At 42.4% G+C, this 20,794-nt stretch overlaps 2 protein-coding genes and 1 pseudogene across 2 annotated transcripts; 2 read left to right on the top strand and 1 right to left on the bottom strand.

Moving 5' to 3' along the window:
* Positions 1-10,933: 10,933 nt before the first annotated feature.
* LOC116130175 lies at positions 10,934-11,514 on the top strand (annotated as a pseudogene).
* Positions 11,515-13,027: 1,513 nt separating this feature from the next.
* On the bottom strand, positions 13,028-17,023 carry LOC116130283 (LRR repeats and ubiquitin-like domain-containing protein At2g30105). Its single transcript, XM_031416038.1, has 10 exons — positions 16,769-17,023; positions 16,582-16,676; positions 16,057-16,206; positions 15,348-15,458; positions 15,138-15,238; positions 14,248-14,385; positions 14,049-14,097; positions 13,826-13,891; positions 13,428-13,547; positions 13,028-13,338 (listed from the first exon to the last, which is right to left on the bottom strand). The coding sequence occupies exons 1-10, from the start codon at positions 16,917-16,919 to the stop codon at positions 13,228-13,230; spliced, it is 1,092 nt and encodes a 363-aa protein (XP_031271898.1). The 5' UTR covers positions 16,920-17,023; the 3' UTR covers positions 13,028-13,227.
* Positions 17,024-19,046: 2,023 nt separating this feature from the next.
* On the top strand, positions 19,047-20,549 carry LOC116130284 (uncharacterized protein At5g39865). Its single transcript, XM_031416039.1, has one exon. The coding sequence runs from the start codon at positions 19,401-19,403 to the stop codon at positions 20,163-20,165; it is 765 nt and encodes a 254-aa protein (XP_031271899.1). The 5' UTR covers positions 19,047-19,400; the 3' UTR covers positions 20,166-20,549.
* The last annotated feature ends 245 nt before the right edge of the window (positions 20,550-20,794 follow it).

Genomic DNA, 20,794 nt, shown 5'->3' with positions numbered 1-20,794 from the left:
ACACAGTCTAGGTCCCTTGCCTCCCCTTTCTCTCCCGAAGTGCTAGCTGCTCCACTCCCACCGGGGTTCAAAATGCCCGATATGCGGCCGTTTGATGGGAACCATGATCCGCAGGATCATTTATATGAGTTCAACGACCTGATGGAGCTCCACCAGGTTTCGGATCTTGCAAAATGCCGTTGTTTGGCCGTGACGCTGACTTCTCACGCCAAGCGGTGGTTGAGGTCGCTCCCAACGGGATCGATCAGTTCGTGGCCTCAGATGAGCACGATGTTCCTACGGCATTTCCAAGCTAATCGAAAGTTTTCGATGCCTTTGAGCTACCTCAGCAACATAAGGCAAGAAAGAGACGAATCCTTGCAATCTTATATCGATCGTTTCCACATGGAACTCAACAAGGTGGCTCATGCCCCAGAAGAGTCCATCCGAACACTTATAATAGCTGGAGTTCGCCCGCAAACCGACCTGTGGAAAGAACTGCAGGCTGAGGACGATGTTTCCCTCACCAGATTTTACGACCTTGCAGAAAAATATCTCCGAATAGAGAATTCATTGGCGGCACTCCGCCGTAGCGATCACGGCACTCCGAGCCGTATGTCTGGTCGGGGAGAAAATAGGAGAGCTGATCGCAAAGGAGACATTGATGATCAGCGAAAAGGGAAGAAACCCCGCTATGAGCACAAGAAGTCCTATGCTCCTGTTCCTCGTCATGACCGGGATAGAACTCAATACACTCCGCTGAACGTGTCCATATCTGCAATCCTTGACAAATCCGAGGAGGCCAGCCTACTCGGTGAACCGGAACCTATGAAAACCCCTGCTACGGCCAGAAACAGGCAAAAATACTGCCGTTTCCATCGGGATAACGGGCACCATACTGATGAATGCCGAGCTCTAAAGCAGGCAATTGAGGAGCTCATCAAGAAAGGGCATTTCAAAGAGTATATTGATGACTCTCCAAAAGAGAACCAAGTGGAGCAGAAGAAAAAGCGTCGTGATCGCAGCGGGTACAGCAGTGTTAACATAATCTTCGGAGGTCTGCACCTCACGGGAAACACGCGAGGTGCACAGGAAAGGTACGCTCGTGAAGCATATCACGACCCGATCAGGGTAATGAACACTTCGCAGCGACCGCAAAAGGCTTGAAAGGAGGAGCTGATCACCTTCTGCGAGAAGGAAGCAGCTCGCTTGCACCATCCCCACGAGGACGCCCTGGTAATCACGCCCCTGATAGGGTGCCATAATGTCTGCAGAATGCTTGTGGACAACGGAAGCGCTGTGAACATCCTATTCAAGACCGCTTTCGATAGAATGAACCTAGACGAGGCCGACCTGAAGCCAGCCTCGATGCCTCTTTACGGTTTTATAGGGGATCACCTGATCCCCAAAGGAACGATCCAACTACCAGTCACGCTCGACGACTACGACGAGGTGACTAGGGTTAACGAATTTTTGGTCGTGGATTGCCCATCGGCCTTTAATGGAATCTTGGGGCGACCTCTGTTGAGAAGCTTCAAGGCAGTCACTTCCATATATCACCTCAAGATGAAGTTCCCCACTCCAACAGGGATAGGGGAAGTGAGCGGATCGCAGAGCGCATCTCGCGAATGCTACGTAAAAGCGGTGCAGATGGCAGGCAAGGGAAAGGGCATTATGCGATGTGTGCCTCGCCAGGCTATGGCGATAAGCCAGATCGAACCACAGCATGGTCCAGCGGAGGATAACATAGATCCGCGAATCCAGGAAATCCCTCTGAGCGGCCCGGTTGAGGATCTGTCCGAAATTTCAATTGATCCAAAAGAGCTGAGCCGAGTGTTGAAGATTGGAAGCTGTCTCAGCCCTCAGTTCGCTTCCGAGCTGATAAGCTTCTTAAGGGAAAACATTGACGTGTTTGCCTGTGCAAATATGGTCAGGATCAGCCCGAACATTATTTGTCACTCATTAAACGTCAGCAGTGAAGCCAAACCGATTCACCAGGAAAGAAGGGCAATGGATCCAGAGCGGTACGCCGCACTGAAATCAAAAGTGGAAAACCTTCTCAGAAATGGGTCCATTCGAGAAGCTCTCTACCTGACCTGGGTTGCCAACCCGGTCCTGGTAAAGAAGCCAAACGGCAAGTGGCGGACCTGCGTTGACTTCAGCGACCTCAACAAAGCCTGCCCGAAAGACAGCTTCCCCCTGCCGAGAATTGACCAGCTCGTTGATGCCACCTCGGGGCACGAGTTGTTAAGCTTCATGGATGCATACTCGGGATACAATCAAATCCCGATGTATGGGCCAGACGAGGAGCATACGTCCTTCATTACGGACCGGGGGTTGTACTGTTACAAAGTTATGCCTTTCGGCCTCAAGAATGCAAGCGCGACCTATCAGAGGTTGGTTAACCGAATGTTCTCCGACCAGATCGGAAGGACAATGGAGGTCTATATGGACGACATGCTGGTCAAATCCCAGGCCGCCTCAGAACACATTGCACATCTCGCTGAGATGTTTGACATCCTCCGACTGTACAGAATGAAGCTGAACCCTCTCAAGTGTTTGTTCGGGGTATCGTCAGGAAAGTTCCTGGGATATATGGTTAATCAGCGGGGCATAGAAATAAACCCTGAAAAGATCCAAGCTCTGCTCGATATGGAGAGCCTGACCAGCAAGAAGCAGGTCATGAGTCTAAATGGGCGGATAGCGGCACTTAGTCGCTTCATATCAAGGCTAACAGACCGCTGCTTGCCATTTTTCAATGTTCTGAAGGCCAATAAGAAATTCGAATGGACTCCTGAATGCGAACAGGCATTCCAGAGTATAAAAGAACACCTCGGGAAGCCATCTCTCCTCTCTAAGCCTCTTCCACAGGAAATCCTGCTCATCTACCTGTCCGTATCTCAGTTCGCGGTCAGTGTAACTCTGGTACGGGAAGAGGAAAAGGCGCAATGGCCAGTGTACTATGCGAGCAAGCGCCTGTCGGATGCCGAAATACGGTATCCAGAAATGGAGCGACTAGCCTTTGCTCTGCTGATCGCATCAAGAAAGCTGCGACTTTACTTCCACGCCCATACGATCCACGTAATGACTAATTATCCCCTAAGGCAGGTCCTCCAGAAACCAGAAGCCTCGGGTAAACTGCTCAAATGGGCCATGGAATTAAGCCAGTTCGACCTGAAGTACAAGCCCAGGTCGACCATTAAAGGGCAGGCTGTTGCAGATTTCATATTAGAATTTTCCTATCTCCCAAGCGAGCAACAGCCTAGCGAAGTCATGCAGGAAAGTATTCAAAACCTGTTGACCTGGAACCTCTACGTCGACAGGTCATCGAACAGGAAAAGAGCCGGTGCGGGTCTTCTCCTTGTAAGCCTCGAGGGGGCTCGAATTCATGGTATTCTCTGGTTCGGGTTTAAGGCGACCAACAATGAGGCTGAGTATGAAGCCTTGCTCGCCGGGTTGCGACTTGCCAAAGAAATGGGTGCAACCGCGATCAGCATTTACAGCGACTCTATGCTGGTCGTCAACCAAATTTTAGGGGAATGCCAAGCCAAGGAAGAGAACATGGTCCGCTACCTGAAAGAAGCTAAGACCGCTCTCGGGTCATTCAAGCACTTTGAAATCACTCAGATCCCCAGAGAGAGTAATTCTATAGCAGACGCCCTAGTAAAGATAGCCTCGTCGTTGGATTCAGAGGCTCCAGATAACATTCCTGTTCGTTTCGTTGATGCTCCAACTATCAGCTCAACCGAACAGGCCGTAAATGTGACTCAACAAGATTCCTGGATGATTCCCATTGTCCAGTACTCAAGGACGGGACCTTGCCAAGCGACAAGGTCGAGGCAAGGGTCCTGCGAGCAAGATCTGCTCGTTACACACTCATCGGGGACCAGCTGTACAGGAGAGGATTCAGTGCCTCTCTCCTCCGATGTGTAACCAGTGAAGAAGCAGACTACGTCATGAGGGTAATCCATGAAGGGATCTACGAAAATCACACAGCTGCTCGATCTCTTGCGAACAAGGTTGTTCGTCAGGGATATTATTGGCCCTGAATCCAAGAAGATACGCACAATTTTGTCAAGAAATGTGATAAGTGCCAGCGATTCGCGAACATTCCGTGAGCCCCCTTGCACGAGCTGATAACGACATCTAGCCCCTGGCCATTTTTCATGTAGGGGATCGACCTTATCGGTCCCATGCCAGTTGGAAAGGGAGGGGTCAAATATGCCATGGTCGCGGTAGATTATTTCACAAAATGGGTAGAAGCTGAACCGCTAACCGCGATCACAACCAGAAAGCTGAAAGACTTCGTTTTCAAGAACATAGTGTGCCGCTACGGAATTCCCCACACCCTCATCTCGGATAATGGAAAGCAATTTGATAACGAGGAGTTCAAGCAGTTCTGCGACGAGCTGGGCATCCATAAAAAATTCGCCTCAGTCGCCAGACCGCAAGCAAATGGCCAAGTTGAAGCTGTCAACAAGACCATCAAGCACACTCTGAAGGCTAAGCTTAGGGCAGCCAAAGGAAATTGGGCTGACGATCTCCCCGAAGTCTTATGGGCATACAGGACAACTCCAAGAACCTCCACCTTAGAAACCCCCTTTTCGCTAGCCTATGGCTGCGAAGCAATGATTCCCGTGGAGGTGGGAACTGGTTCTTTTCGGAGAGACTTGCACGATGAGGTTGAAAACGAAGCACTTATGAGGGCAAGTCTTGATCTCGTTGAAGAACACCGCAGCAAGGCTTCGCTAAGGATAGCAGCCTACCAGCAACGTGCAAAAAGGTTCTTCGATTCAAACGTCAAGCGAAGAGATTTCCAAGTTGGAGACCTTGTGCTAAAAGAAGTTCTCCTCGGAAGCAGGGAGCCAAGTGCGAGGGTACTAGGACCTAACTGGGAAGGACCGTAACGGGTCGACAAGGTGATCAGACCGTAACGGGTCGACAACGTGATCAGACCGGAGACTTACCATCTCAAAAGATTGAACGGTTCTAAAGTACCCCGAGCTTGGAATGCCGAGCACCTCCGGCCATACTATCAGTAATCCCGAACTCAGCTCTCATTATAGATCAGTTTTTTTGATTTTGTTAGTTCCCTTTTTTTTTTTGTTGTAAAGTTTATTCTGTTCGCTTAAGCAGTTCGCATTTATTCTGTTCGCTTGTAACGATTCACATGTAATATTGCCTATGTAACCTAAATTGTAAAATGCACTTATGTATGATAAAGCGAACAACAATTAAAAGCAAAATGTATTTTCATTTATTTACAACAAAAATTAAGATCCTATTCTAATGGAGTCAGACCCATTGCACTATGGCTGGTCGGGGGGATCCTTCGAAGCAGGACCAGAACCCTCTGCCTGGTCAGATCTTCGGGTGGCCGCTGCTGCCTGATCATCTTCCTCCGCCAGAATCCGCAAGGTCTCTTGCCAACCCTCTGGGAGGTCGAAAATATCCAGATCTGGGTTCTTCGGTCGCAGGGCATAGATGGACCCGATTGCCCAGTCGGCGGCCTTATCCTTGATCTCCTCTGACTGGATACGCATTTCTTCAATCAGTGAAGCGATTCTTTCCCGACTCTTCTAAAGTTCGGCCTCCAGAGCAAGCCTTTCCTTTTTGGAAGCCTCCCTTTCTTGTTCAACTCGCTGAGCCCATATGAAGGTCGTCTGGAGCTCCTGGTCCTTCTCTCCGACCTCCTTGGAGAGCCTAGCAGTTGTCCTCTGAAGCTCCTTTACTTCCTCTGCACGTCGCTCAAGCTCCGCCTTTTGGAAGTCCACTGTTCGCAGAGCGGCATCCTTTTGGTTCAGGTACCTGTTCGCCGCTTCGAATGCTTGCGTTCTTTCCGCTTCGACGGACTCCAGGTTCTGTTTGAGCTTCGCGACCTCCTCCTTTAGGTCGCTTGCCCCCTTTGCGGCCCCCAGCCGAGTCTTCTCCATAGACATCCTCATCGCAAGCAAAGCCTGCGAGCAAGAAGTGAATTAGAATAAAAACGGTGGACAAGCTTTAAGAGCAATTCGTTTACCTTGCTTAGATGTTGAAACGACGTGGTCATCAGGTCGTCGCCCGTATCGGTGAACTCATCATATGACTCCGATAGCCCACACTCGAGCAGAGAATAGACTATCGGCTGCAGGTATTTAGGCAGGCTCCCCAACGAGTCCAGCACTGGCGTGCCCTTCGCCTTGTCGGCAGCGATCGTCTCGTCTGCGGGTTCCTTGCCCGACCTCCTTCTTGAGTCCTGTCGCGACCTCAAGGGTTCTTCCTCAGATTCAGTCTCTGACTCATCGACCTGAATTTGCTTCCTCTTCTTCGACCTCTGGGTCGGAGCCTTCCGCCTTGGGCGAGCAAGTGGTGTCTGAGCGACCTGTTCTATCCTAGTCGCTTCTTGTACAGGACGGGGCTGGGAAGGCACGGCTGTTCGCATCGGTTGTGCTGTAATGGGACGAGCAGCTTCGGTCGCTCTCTCTCTCCTCGATCGAGGGAAGACAAACGGTGCTCGGTGAGGCTGCTCGGATTCTTTCGGAGGCATAGTCGCTACATGCAAGTACATTAGTATGCAAAAGTTATTCTGCGACCAGAAGGGAATCAGTGTAACTTACCTTCTAGGGGCTCCAAAGACGCATTGTTACTGATGAAACCGTACTTTTGCAAGTTTGCGGTTGTCACGAGCTTCCTCGCATCCCGGCTTTCCTCGGGAAGGACTCTAAAAGACACGAGCATGTCTGGGTCGTTAAGCAGGTCTTGGCTGGTCGTCTTATTAACTGCAAAAGAAGGCAGGTCGTTATGATAAAGCAGATGAACAGACAATGAACCTAGCGAAGAAGAACCTACTTGGTTTCTGAAAACGGCAGTGGCCATCATAGCAGAAAAAGAAGAATTTTGTCTCGTAGGCCCCTGCGTTGCTGGGATAGCTATGTATCCCTTCGGCGATGGTAGGTCACCGGGACAAGTAATAGGAATCCTTGTCCTTACTCTTTTTGAGATAGTAGGCGATACGGAGCTCCACTGCCGTTGGCTCGCCCAAGCCATTCTCGCGGCACGCGATGTACATCGCGACGGCGATGACATAAGCGTTTGGCGTCAACTGCATTGGTGCGATCCCGAAGTGATCCAGGACCAACCTGATGAAAGGATGGAAGGGAATCATCCCTCCACCCTTGAAGATCTCTTCAGAGATCGCAACGAGGCCTTCGGAAGGATGCTATGACGACGGGTGTGGTTGAGGAACACCTCTGCGCGGACGTCGAACTGTCTTTTTATCCTATTGAACTCTTCTTGGGTGAGAACCGAGAAGACATCAAGGGATGCGTCCTCGGGAACGTCCCGCGAGGACAAACTGGCCGCTTCCTCGGGTCTGGACGTTGATGGTTCCATTCCAGAGTCTGCAACACCGACAGACAGGTCATTTTAGCCATCGCATGTCCTGCATGGCAGCATGGGACAAATCCTTTAAACCCTAACAGTAACTCGAGCCGCCATCCACGGCTCGAATCCGACGATGGCGTCGCGTCTCTGGTGAAACACTGGGAGACCCAACGCCATTGCCCACCAACCAAACAAAAAAAAAGGGGGGGGGGGGTGTTGGGGGAGAAAGAAGAAGACCTTACCTTTTAGGGGGCGTGACCAAGAACAGATCTTGTTTCAGATATCTGAGAGGCGCCAATCGGAAAAGAAGAACTTTCGGTTTGCAAAAATTTGTCGCTCGAGGCAGAAGGGATTTTGGTACTTTATTCGAAAGTTTGGGCTTTTATAGGACTGCGAACCGACGGTTACTACCTCTCGGAATCGAAACGACAGCCTCTCTCTCTCTCTCCATTATGCGCCCCACGTCGCATTCAATGCGGTGATGATGGTCGTCGTTTCAAATGTGTCATGCAATTAAGGCTGTCAAACATGCCGGGTCAGCACACAGCGCATTTAATACGCCTGCCAGATGCTTTGACACGTGCAGAGTCCTAACAGCGCGAAACAAGTTCATTGAATCTCCAACCCTAAGCACGTAGAAACGTCCGACGAATCCAGGTCACTAGGATGATGACTGTCAGGTCGTTTGGGCAGAATGTGAGGTTGTGTTCGCAAAAGGCCCTATCCCGAGCTTCTTCCATTCAGGTCGAAATAACCAAACCCCAATCGCGGCATACTTAGTTTCCAAGGTTCGATCCTCAAACCTTGAAAACTAGGGGACTTCTGTTAGCCTGGGAAACAAGGGCTGACGTGGAAAGTCGTGGTGCAGTGTGACCTGCTCCCGTTAGAACGGTAGGTACACGTCAGGCCTGCCAAGCGCTATGGAGCTCCCACGCGTCCATTCCCTGCAATAAATCGCATGAAATCAGCTTGGGAAGGGGGCAATGGGACGTAAAGCGGATTATGTCTTGACATTCACACCAACCCATGGATTGAATGATATCACCCGCCCTCATCTGTTATAAAAGGGAGAAGACCCCTTCATTAAGGGGATTCGGCCATTTTTACACTTGAACTCTCTCTCTCTCTCTCTTGCAAACTTTGTATGTACTTTTCCTAATCATTTGTAAGTCAGTCCGTTGTTGCGACCTGACCCCATTACTAATACAAATCATGGACGTAGGACTTGCTACCTTAGCATCCGAACCACTTAAAAGCTTTTATTGCATTCATTTCACTTTTTCTATCCATAATCACGTGTGTCTCCTGACCAATCAACGTTACACACGTGTCGATTAGTTGGTGTAAGAATCACGCATCAACAAATTTGTATCATTAGACAATTGGATTCCATTACACAGGACAATGGACAAACCGTTAAGCAAAGTATCAAGTTTTTTTGATACAATATGTCAATCATAATAAATATGATTAAATCCACAATCAACTGGTAAATTTTGTTTGAATCACTTGGAAGAGTATTACTTTTGTACCTTCAAGTTGCATGCGGTTAAATTTCCATACTTGGTATCGTCCACAATTAGTAAGGCCCTCTGCAACTCTGAAATCCTATAACCACCATTTGTTTCCACATAAAAAACATTTATTTCAAGAGTACATGTATCCCATATTGTTTAACATTTATGAAAGCTTCCACAAAAGGAAAACCTTTGACTAAAAATTAACTAATCTCCTCACCGAAAAAAAAAAAAAAAAAAGAAATCCTGACAATGTAATCAAGAAAGAATCGTGAAATCGCTCCCTTTTTTAAGTCTATACTTCTTTTAAATCTTTCATACATTAATAACATTTTAGTTCAAATTGACAAAGTAAAAACGAAAATTTACCGTAGTGCCCACAAGTATGATCTTGGCTCCATTGTTGATCTCAGATTCTCTCAAAGACTTCTCGTTCTCCAAAAGTCGGCCTTTCAACACAAAAAACATTACAAAAAGGTGATCACCAAGAATTCAAGATTCAATTTTGATATTTCAACGAAATGGAACCTTTAAAGATGAGTTTCTGGTCACGAGGGAGGACATTAGTGAGAGGTACAAGAATGCTCTTCAAGCGTTGAACTGTTGAGTCATGCGATGTAGTTATTGGTATCGATTCTGTAATGAACTTCACTGTGATGTTAATGTTGTTTTCTTCCATCTTGCTCTCTGTTTCGTCCGTGAAAAGCTTTTCGATTGCTTCTGTTGCAAACCTATTCTTGTTGTGTGTATTAGAAAGAAAATTCAGGCGCTAAACAATTTACTAGTTTTTTTGCCGTGAGTGTTCACTGGGAGTAACTGTAGTTTTATACAAAATTTGGCGGTGTTAATTAACACTAGATTTTTGGGTTATTTCCGTTAGGCTGAGATATCTTTGTTTCTTCCGAATATGTATTTTAGAAATAATAATATGTCCTGTCCTGTTACAGTTTGCTGAAATAACAGAAATCCGAAGCAAATTTATCCGGAAATTTAAGATTTTACCCCATATCTTACTTCTATGTGATGTAGTTGTTCAAAAGGAGTTTACCCCCCTGGTAGTAATTCAACAGGTTTCATTACTTCCAACAGAATGTTCAAGGGAGAATATCCTATATAAATCTAAAATCAGCCATCTGGCTATGACTATTCACATAGCAGTGAAGTTGGGTCAAATATTATGTTCTTTGTTCTAAATGGAAAAGCCGGGTTTTCATCAGCAACTTTGCACAACTGCCATCTGTAACCAAAAACTGTTCAACTCAATTTTTATCAGCACCTTCATCAAATTCAGCAGAATTCATAAATCTGAAATCTATTTGCTTCTGATGCTTTGCACTACGGCGTTCATCAAAATCTTCCCATCCTTCGCACTGTTGTCAGAAGAAAACTTTTTTATCCGTTGCAGTAAAGGGAGAGTGAATTGGGCCACTTGATAAGTCTAATACCTGGCGGAGGGTATCTATAGTGATTTCTGTATTATGAAGATCCAACGTTGAGAGCTGGGCACACATCCTGAAAAACGAATTTGGGAGGCTTTTCATAGCATTGTTACTGAGATACAATGCCTGTATCCAATATCAATAATTAGCCACAGTTCTTGATGGCCAATCTCATGCTCCCTCAAGAACATACAGCTAGTGCACAAGAATTGGGGAACCTCTTGTTGCAAGAATTTGACTGTCCTCCAATAATAATGTCTTTAAGTTCAATTTGAACTTCTGAAAAATTGACCAAGATGAGGCGGGAATTCATTTACGAACTACCTGGAACTTTGATATAGCAATCAGATGAAAGAGAGTTGAAAGAAACTAATATGTAACTAAGAAGAAAGTAGGGACCTTCAAGTTATGCAAACTGCAGACTTCATCTGGCAACTCAGACAGAAGATTTGATGAAATATCTACCTGCACCATGTGAAGATCAAGTCAAGTTAAATATCAAATTCATCATCTCTTGTTCCAGCATATATTTACCGCTACCTTGCATATTCCTTTTGGGAATTCTTTATAATTTTAATTTGTTAATCTAAACTCAACATTTTTGTGAATGTGCAGGATGATGACACGAATTATCACATGGATATGATAGCTGGGCTGGCTAACATGAGAGCAAGAAACTATAGCATTTCTGAGGTTGACAAGCTAAAAGCCAAGTTCATTGCTGGAAGAATCATTCCTGCTATTCCAACCTCCACAGCAATGGCGACAGGTCTTGTGTGCCTGGAGCTATACAAGGCTCTGGATGGAGGGCACAAAGTTGAAGACTATGCGCAACAAATTTGCTAACCTAGCATTGCCTCTGTTTTCCATGGCTGAGCCTGTCCCACCCAAGGTCATGAAACACCGTGATATGAGCTGGACTCTTTGGGGTAGATGGATCCTGAAAGACAATCCCACCCTCAGGGACCTTATCCAATGGCTCAAGCAGAAAGGGCTGAATGCTTACAGCATCTCATGTGGAAGTTGCTTACTCTTTAAAATTATGTTCCCCCGGCACAGAGAACGGATGGACATGAAAGTGGTTGATCTGGCAAAAGAAAGTGGCAACAGTAGAATTGCCTCCATACCGTCGCCACTTAGATGTTGTTGTGGCATGTGAGTATGATGAGGATAATAATGATATCGATATTCCTCTGGTATCGTTTACTTCCAATTAAAACGTTGTTTTCCCGGTCCACCGCACCAGTCAAAACTGTGATTTTATAATGAGAACCCTATTGTTCACAGTAGTATCTTTGGTTCTGTTTCATATCGAAGAGTACACAAAACAAAACCCGAAAGCAACTTTGGTTGTTGTTATATATTGCGATATATGCTTTTATCTGCTGCTTGTGTTGTTGCTGGTTGTGTTCAATGAGAGCAACTATAGTTTTACACATAACTATGCCTATGTTAATTAGCATTACATTAATGGTTTACTTTCTATAGGTTGAGATATCTTTGTTTCTTTCGTTTCTTTCAAAAATATACGTATTTTTGGAAATATTATTATCTTGATATATAATAATAAGATGATGGGTAAATAATATGGGATATTAAAAGAAGTATGAAAGTAAGATAATATATAAATATGGGCTGCTAAATGAGAATTGTGATGTTAGTTAAGGAGAATTGCAAGAACCGAGGCCAATTTTTCATGTATATATATCCCTTAATAAAGCATTTATAAGGGGCCTTTATTGGCTGCAAACCGCCTCAAAGAGGCAATTAGAAACCATTGGATCTTATATATGAACATATGTGGGTGCGTTTGGTTTAGTATTTTGGATAGGATTTTAAGGGTAGTATTGGGTTATTGGATATGGGAGTATTACGAGGTAAATTTTAAAAATTTATAAAAAAGCCCTTAGGTTTACTAATTTAACTAAAGACCCTAACATGTAAAATGACAAAAACACCCCCACCACTGCAGTGTCAGATTCCGGCCACCACCGCCGGAATCTGACCGGAAAATTTCGTTACGGCACAGACTTGTCGGATCTGTGCCGTAACACATCGTTATGGCCTTTTCCGGCTAGATCCATGGTAGATCTGGCCGGAAAAGGCCAGATCTATGGTTTGTTTTGGCCGTCGACGGCCGGAAAAGGCCAAACGACGGCCATCTTTGGCCGTCAGCGACGGCCAAAGATGTGGCCGTCGTTTTCGATCGACGACGGCCAAGATTTGGCCGTCGTTGACCGTCAACGACGGCCATTTCTTTGGCCGTCGCTGACGGCCAGATCTGGCCTTTTCCGGCCAGATCCGTTGTGGATCTGGTCGGAAAAGGCCACAGCGGTGAACTTCCGGCCATTTCTGGTCGGAAGTTTGGCCGTTGTACAGATTCCGGCTATCACCGACGGTGGTTGCCGGAATCTGACAAGTTGGGTTGATGGGGGTGTTTTTGTTAATTTTAAACTTTTTTTTCAGGGGGTATTTAGTGAAATTAATAACCTTATGGGGTTAAAATGTAATTAAAAAAAATAGGGTAATATTTTGAGAATATTGTACCAAACGCGATTTGAAAAATAGGATCCAGAATAGGGATAAAAATATTAAACCAAACGCATACTGTATTTTTGCAATGACCTCTCCTGATGAGTCAGGAGCAAATTTATTTAGAAATTTTAAGATTTTACCCCGCATCCTACTCCCTATGCAATGTAGATTATCAAACCGAAAGTACCATGGTAGTAAAATCAACAGGTTTCCATTACTTCCAAAAAAGTTCTCATGGGATAATCCTATACAAAGCTAAAATAAGCCATCCTGTTATAAATATTCACATAACAGTAAAGTTGAATCAAATATTATGTTCCTTTTATCAAAATGGAAAAGCAAGATTTTCAGCAGTAACTTGCACAATTGCCATCGGTAACCATAAACTAATCAACTCAATTTTTATCAGCACCTTCATCAAATTCGGCAGAATTCATAACTCTGAAATCTATTTGCTTCTGATGCTTTGCACGACGGCGCTCGTCAAAATCTTCCCATCCTTCACACTGTTGTCAGAAGAATACTTTATTATCAGTCGCAGTAAAAGGGGAATGAATTGGGCCACTTGATAACTGTAATAAGAAAAATAAAAAACCTGGCGGAGGGTATCCATAGTGATTTCTGTATTATGAAGATCCAACGTTGAGAGCTGGGTGCACATTCTGAATAACGAATTTGGAAGGCTTGTCATAGCATTGTTACTGAGATGCAATGCCTGAGAAATTGTATAAATTCAAGATCAATAGTTAGAGACCGTTTGCTCCTAAGGGCCTGTCTCATGCCCCCTGAAGAATATACAGCGAGTGCACAACAATTGGTCAACCTCTTGATGGAAGAATTTGACTGTCCTCCAACAAGAATATTTTAATTTGTGAAAAATTGACCAAGAATGAGGCGAGAATTTATTTGTTACAAACTATCTAGAACCTTGTTATAGCAATCAGATGAAAGAGAGTAGAAAGCAACTAATTCTACTAAGAAGAAAGTAGGGACCTTCAAGTTATGCAAACTGCAAAATCCCTCTGGCAACTCCGACAGATGATTTGATGAAAGATCTACCTGCATCAGGTGAAGATCAAGTCAAGAAAAATATCAAATTCTTATTATATGGAGCAGAAATCATCCTTCTAGATTGCAGCACAACAGCCAAGTAACTTAGGTTGCATTATAAAGATTTAAAAAAAAAAAAAAAAAAAAAACATATCAAGAATTCTACCTCAATAAGAGAAGTACAGTTGCCTATATTTGAAGGAATGGAGCTTATCCTGAGCCAGAGGAACAAGCCAATCAAGAATCATAATTATGTATAACATAGACAAAAAGAAGCTTGCATAGGGCGGTCCTATTCTGTTTGCGCTCTAAACCCAACAAAAGAATTCCTACACAACAATTCCATCAATTTATCTATACATTACCTATTATTGTTGACTTTCAAAACTTCAAGCTCAGTCAGATTTCCTATTTCAATTGGGAGGGCAGTTAACTTGTTGTTCGCAACATGTAGCTGCTGCAGAGAAGTCAAAAGACCCAGTGTGGAAGGCACAGTGTTCAAACTGCAGAAAAGATGTAATTTGTGATAGTTAATGCGGAACAACATTATGCACACATAGACAGAGAAGCTACAGTTCCAGGCGTATAATACCTTAGGGATAAAAAAAGTATCCCACATTTCACACCTCACAAGCATGCCTTTCAAGAACAATGGTTAAAGAACTATACAGAATTAGTATGAACTTATAAGAAATAAAGTAAAATACCAAATAGAGAATCATGTTTTTGCAAAATCTTAACAATTATATACATGTATAATAAATTCATTGTAAAAATTGGAATTAGCCCATATGGAAGAGAGGCCAATAACATTTTGCATCTTTGGGAGGGTGTAGAGACTTCACATTAGGTCCCAAGTTTAATCGTTAAATTTCTCCCTCTGGTACTCCGTCCTTTACTTTTCTTTTGGTTCTTTAAGGGAAGCGTCAAAAAATAAACCAGAACTCCATAAAAGCTCCTTGTCATATTGGAGCAGCAGAGGGATAACCAAACCACAACTACAAACAACTTTTCCCACTTCTAGTTTAAAGAAGACCAATTTGACATGAATGTCATGTTTTTGTGTCATAAGAAACTAATTATAGATTCAAAATAAAAAGGCTTTACAGAAAGGTAAAAATGCTGTCTGCTGGTACACAATACAAAAAATAGGAATTGACAGCTCAAAAGATACATATCTATGTGTTTTACAAGGGAAAGCAGAAACCAAAATTATACTACACACATTATACATAAATGAATATCAAAAACTAACCAGTTTTGGCTTAAAGATAGAACTTGTAGAAGCTTCAGACTTGTGAGTCCTTGCCAGTTAATGGATTCATCCGACAAACCATTTCCATCAAGAGACAATTTCTACCAAAGAATTGAGATTGAAGGATTTACATTCATCATCTTTTAGAGGGAGGCCATTCAAATGGCTGAAGTAAAAACACCAAAGTTTGGTATAGAATGGTTTTCATACCCTCAATCCAGTAAGACAATCAATCCGGTCAGGTACATATTGAATGAAATTGTGGCTGATATCAAGGATTCTTATAAAAGGTGCACAAGGCCAAACTTCATCAGGAATGTCCTATCAAGATACAATAAAGTTATCAAACATATACCTTGTGAATACATCTAAAAGAAGAAACTTGAAAAACTCTTTGCTTTTTTATGTTTATTTCTGATAATAATGAAGTTCTACACCTCTCATTTCAATTTGTTTTCTTCTACATATTAGGCAACACAGAACTCTTAGCTCCTCAAAAGTATATAAATTGACACACTGAATCCACCAACCTCAAAATCTTCATCAATAATAATCTATATTCTCCATTTAAAGAAAAATAACTCTGCAACAAATTACTTCTGTTAATGCTATTCATATCAAAGGGCAAAACAACACTCACATTACAGTGAAAAGCAGCTCCTTTAGTTTTTCAAATATCTGCAGACAGGTCTTATAAAATTCACATTCAATTGATGAACATGTATGACATTCAGAGACCTGACTAATTTGTATCACTAGACAATTGGATTCCATTACACAGGACAATGAGACAAATCGTTAAGCAAAGTATCAAGTTTTTTTGATATAATATCTCAATCACCATAAGAAATGATAGGATCCACAATCAACTTAGGTAAAATTTGTTTGAAATCACTCAGAAGAGATATTACTTTTATACCTTCAAGTTGCATTCGGCCAATGCTACAATATTGGTAGCCTTCCACCGTTCAGTACGGCTCTTATCAGCTTTGAATTCCTTCTTCTCATTCACTACATTAGTCTTCCTTGAAATAATTCGGCTTGGAGCCTCTCCCATCTTTGGACCATCCTGTTCATATAAATTCCTCAGTTAAATAAATTAAAGACATATAAATCCTATAACCACCCTGTTTTTCCACAAAAAAACATTTCTATTCAAGATTACATGTATTCCATGTTGTTTAACAACAATAAAATTTGTCAAAGCTTCTAACTGTTACATCACCTTCCACAAAAATAAAAACCTTTGACTGAAAATTAGCTAGTCTTTTCACTGGGAAAAAATAATAATCTTAAACGATATAATCATGGAAGAAGCTGAAATTGCTCCCTTTTCCAATTTTATACATCTACATTTTTCTGAAGAACTTATTGAAGTATGTAAACCTTCATACATTAATATCAATACTAAAATTTATTGAAAAAATAAAAATGAAAAATTTACCCCTTGGTGCAAACCCTTAGATCCCACAAGCATGATCCTGGCTCCATTGACGATCCCAGACTCTCTCAAAGACTTATCATTCTCCAAAATTCGGCCTTTCAACACAAAAACAAGACAAAAAGGTCATCACCAAGAAGTCAAGGTTCAATTTTGAAACATGGGTTTTGATATTTCAATGAATTGGAACCTTTAAAGATGAGCGTTTGGCCACGAGGGAGGATACTAGTGAGAGGTAGAAGAAGCGTCTTCAAGGATTGAACTGTTGAGTCATGTGATACAGTTATTGGCATCGATCGTGTGGTGAACTTTACTGTGATCTTAATGTTGCTTTCATCCATCTTGCTCTCCGTTCCGTCCACGACTTCTTGTGTGTTTTAGAAAGCCGATTCACATGGTAAGGTCGTGTTTGGTAGGGTATTTGGAATAGTGCCTTTTTTTTTTTTTTTTAAAGTTGAATTGAGTTGTTACGAGGATGATATGATTTTAAAATTGTGTTTGGTAAACTTTCGGAAAATATTTTCTGGAAATATTGAGTATATTTTAATCCCCAATATTTATTAATTTAGCTAAACATCCCTTATAATAAAAGTTTTAAAATTAATAAAAATATCCTCACTCACCCATTAAATGCTAACAGTAGGCCACTACCATCAGACGATGGCCAAAAATCTTCGGAATGGAGCACGCTCAGCTAGACGTGGTCGGTAGTGTGTTAATCTAGCTTTTTCAACTAGATCCATGGTGAATCTGGCTAAAAAATACTAGATCGATGCATGACCGGCCACATCCAGCCAGTCGTAAGCCATTCTGGCAGATTCCGACACCTTCTAACAGTGGTGGCTAGTTGTCGGCATTATATGGGTCGGTGGGGTGTTTTTGTCGGTGGTGAATCTGGCTGAAAAAGGTCAGATCGGTGCACCACGGGCCACATCCAGCTGGTCATGAGCCATTTCGGCAAATTCCAACCCCTTTCTAATAGTGGTGGCCGGCTGTCGGCATTGTGTGGGTCGGTGGGGTGTTTTTGTTAATTTATAAACTTTTACTGTTGGGGGTGTTTAGTCAACTTAACAAACCTAAGGGTTTAAAAAAATCTAAATATTTTGAATTGAATTGAATAAGATTGGATTTTGAAAATATTAAAACAAATACATATGTATTTTGGATATGATTGGATAGAAGTAAAATCTAACATGTATTAAATAATTAACCCCAATAATGTTTTGCTCACGACTGAATCATATAACTATTTTATCCTTTTTTTTTTTTAATCTGATTGTATGACCCATTATATTAGAAATATAATTTCTCTTGTTATTTCATCACATTTTTCAAATCAATCATAACAACTTAGTTATGATTTGACAATGACTATTATATATATTACTCAATAAATCTTAAGTTTGATTCATTCTTTCATTGTTAATATGGTAGCCATTGAAGCTATTGTATGATCCATAGATTTAAAGTCATGAGAAATTAGTTGAAATGTGCATAAGCTAACCCGACGACCCAATCATAGTTACCATTATTTAGTTGTTGATTAGTAATCCAAATATAGATGGATGGCTGGCTGCTAAGTCAAAGATGATAATTTCAGATCTTGAACACACGGATAGACTTGTTATGGTCAAGCTTAGAAGTCCAAGAAATCACAAAAATGGTATTTCATGTGAACATGATGAAGATGAAGTTGGGATTTCTTAGGTTCAATCAGCATGTGGGTTGTGGGAGTTTTACTTTGCTCTTCACTTTTCTTCTCTGCAACCATGTGACACTTTTCAGAACCCACTCACAAAACCACATCATGGACTTTTTAACTTTAATCTTTAGCTTTTTGGTAATCCAATTGATTCTGTATTTCCATTCACGCCTTGTCTCTGCTACAGTATAATTATAACTGTGTATGGTCTCATCTCATCTCATCTCATGACGACAGCAGCTCACTTGTTAGAATGAATTTAGATCACCCTTTCATTTCATTACTCCATAACCCATAACTATTATTCCTTGAAACTTACCAGGCAAAAGGGTTGTTGGTATTGTTGACAATAGCAGGAGGAGCTAAGAATGTAAGCAAAAGTTTTTCGATGTGCCCATTAATGGGAATAACTGGAAACTTCAAACAATTATTAGCAGAACTTAAATGAATTTTATTTCTATCTGCTAAATTTCTTTAAAAGAGTGAAGTGAGAGAATAGAGATATAACTACCACCAAATAGTTTGATAGTTCGTTTGAGACTCTTAGATTTATTATTCAAAAAGTTCTAAGTTCGAATCCTCACAACTACTAATAAAGAATAACCATTGAAAGTTTACCTAACCGTTAACTTCAAAACCCTAAAAGATTAATTGAGGGTAACGCGAAGATTTATTAGACTGATGTTTTTGACGATGTCTCCACTGCAAGGAAAAAAGAAAAAAACATCTTTAAATAGGCCTTATATAAGGTATGGGTATCCACTGATAATCAGGACCTCCCATCTAAAATTAGGCTAAAAATATACCATCTCCAGATCACAACCTCTCATCCCTCTCTTAAACCCCATTAAAACAAAACACCGAAAACTAAAACAAACCCTTTTCTCATATTAACCTCAACTACCTTAACCAACCCAACACCCACCATTTTAAGTTTTCAGTTTTAACCCATCTCTTCTCTTTCAGACCCCCAACCAAATACAAAACAAAACAAACCCAGATTTCATACACCCTCCAAAAACGCACCGCTTTATACCCATCTCCTTCTCCGAGATTTCATTTTTTTTTTTTCATCTCCATCGAACTTTCCCCTTCGATTGTTCACAAACCCCAGTTCTCAATGTGGCGGCCGTGGACTAAAACGCCGAGCAAAATCCACGACACGTCATCACAATTCTCATGCTCCTCCTTCAAAGACATTCAAAACCTCTGCACAGAAGATCCCGTCCCAACCGCCAACATCCTCACCAAAAAACCCTCCATTTTCCACCGTGTTCGCCTCGCCAACTCTATCATCCGCGCCTTGGCCCCTCGCCCACAACCCGACACCTCATCCTTGGACGCTAACAAAAATTTACCTCAACCTCAAGATTTAGAACCCTTACAACCACCGAAAATCTCAATCCCCGGAGCAGAGAAGCGTATTGTGGTTTACCTCACGAGCCTACGTGTCGTCCGTTCGACTTTCGAAGATTGTAAGTCCGTCCGATCCATTCTCGGGGGGTTTCGTGTACAAGTCGATGAACGAGATCTGTCCATGGACTCAAGTTTCGTAAACGAGTTACAGGCGATTCTGGGCGTTAGTCAAGGTAAGTTGACTTTGCCGAGGGTGTTTATCGGCGGTAGGTACATTGGTGGGGCCGAGGAAACACGGCAACTTCACGAGACGGGTGAGCTTAAGATGTTTGTTGAAGGGCTTCCCACAGCTGATATTGGAGCGTGTGACGTGTGCGGCGGTTACAGCTTCCTTCTGTGCAACGACTGTGACGGTAGCCACAAGATGTACACGGAGAAAGCTGGCGGGTTCAAGTCTTGTACTGTTTGTAATGAGAACGGACTCATCAGGTGCCCATCTTGTTCTTTTCCGCCATTTTCAACCGTCTGATTTTTAGGCTTGAGATGATAAAAAAACCATATAAAAAATTAAAAAAAAAAAAATTCGGGTTTTTTTTCTTTTATTTTTTGGATAAATTAGTTTTTGTTAATTGGGTTAAGTGGGGGCCCACAGATGGTGAGACATGACACGGGCACCGTTGGATTTGTCTTTAAGATTTGTATTAGCCTCTACTGAGTCTTGTTAGTATTAGTGTCTTTTTCAATCTTGTACTGACATGGAAGGTGGACTCTCTCTCTCTCTCTATATATATAATCTTGAGTGTTTAGAGTAATGTTTATGACATTATGAACCTTAATGTATATTATAAAAGTATTAGCTTTTTTCATTCAACTTTGGGGTTCCAATAAAGAGATGGTGTAGGTTGTTTTATTTTATTTTTGATATTCAGGAGTGTTCGGGTCAACTTGCACGCACCTTAATTAGTCCTTTGAAGTCTTGAAGTTAGAAGTAAGATAAACCACAAATGATTATCCCTTATTAGTAGTTGTGGGGATCCGAACTCAAGATCTCTTGAGTAATACACCCAAAAGTATTAAGCGAATCGTTAAACTATCTAGAGGTAGTTGTTTGATTGTTTGTGCAACTGGCTTTCAACTCAATGCGTTCAACTATTTTAC

The sequence above is a fragment of the Pistacia vera genome, unplaced genomic scaffold (genome assembly GCF_008641045.1).
Source record: "Pistacia vera cultivar Batoury unplaced genomic scaffold, PisVer_v2 Contig218, whole genome shotgun sequence".
NCBI lineage: Eukaryota > Viridiplantae > Streptophyta > Magnoliopsida > Sapindales > Anacardiaceae > Pistacia > Pistacia vera.
The sequence above is the reverse complement of the archived record's forward strand: the minus strand, read 5'-3'. Positions and strand labels throughout refer to the sequence as shown.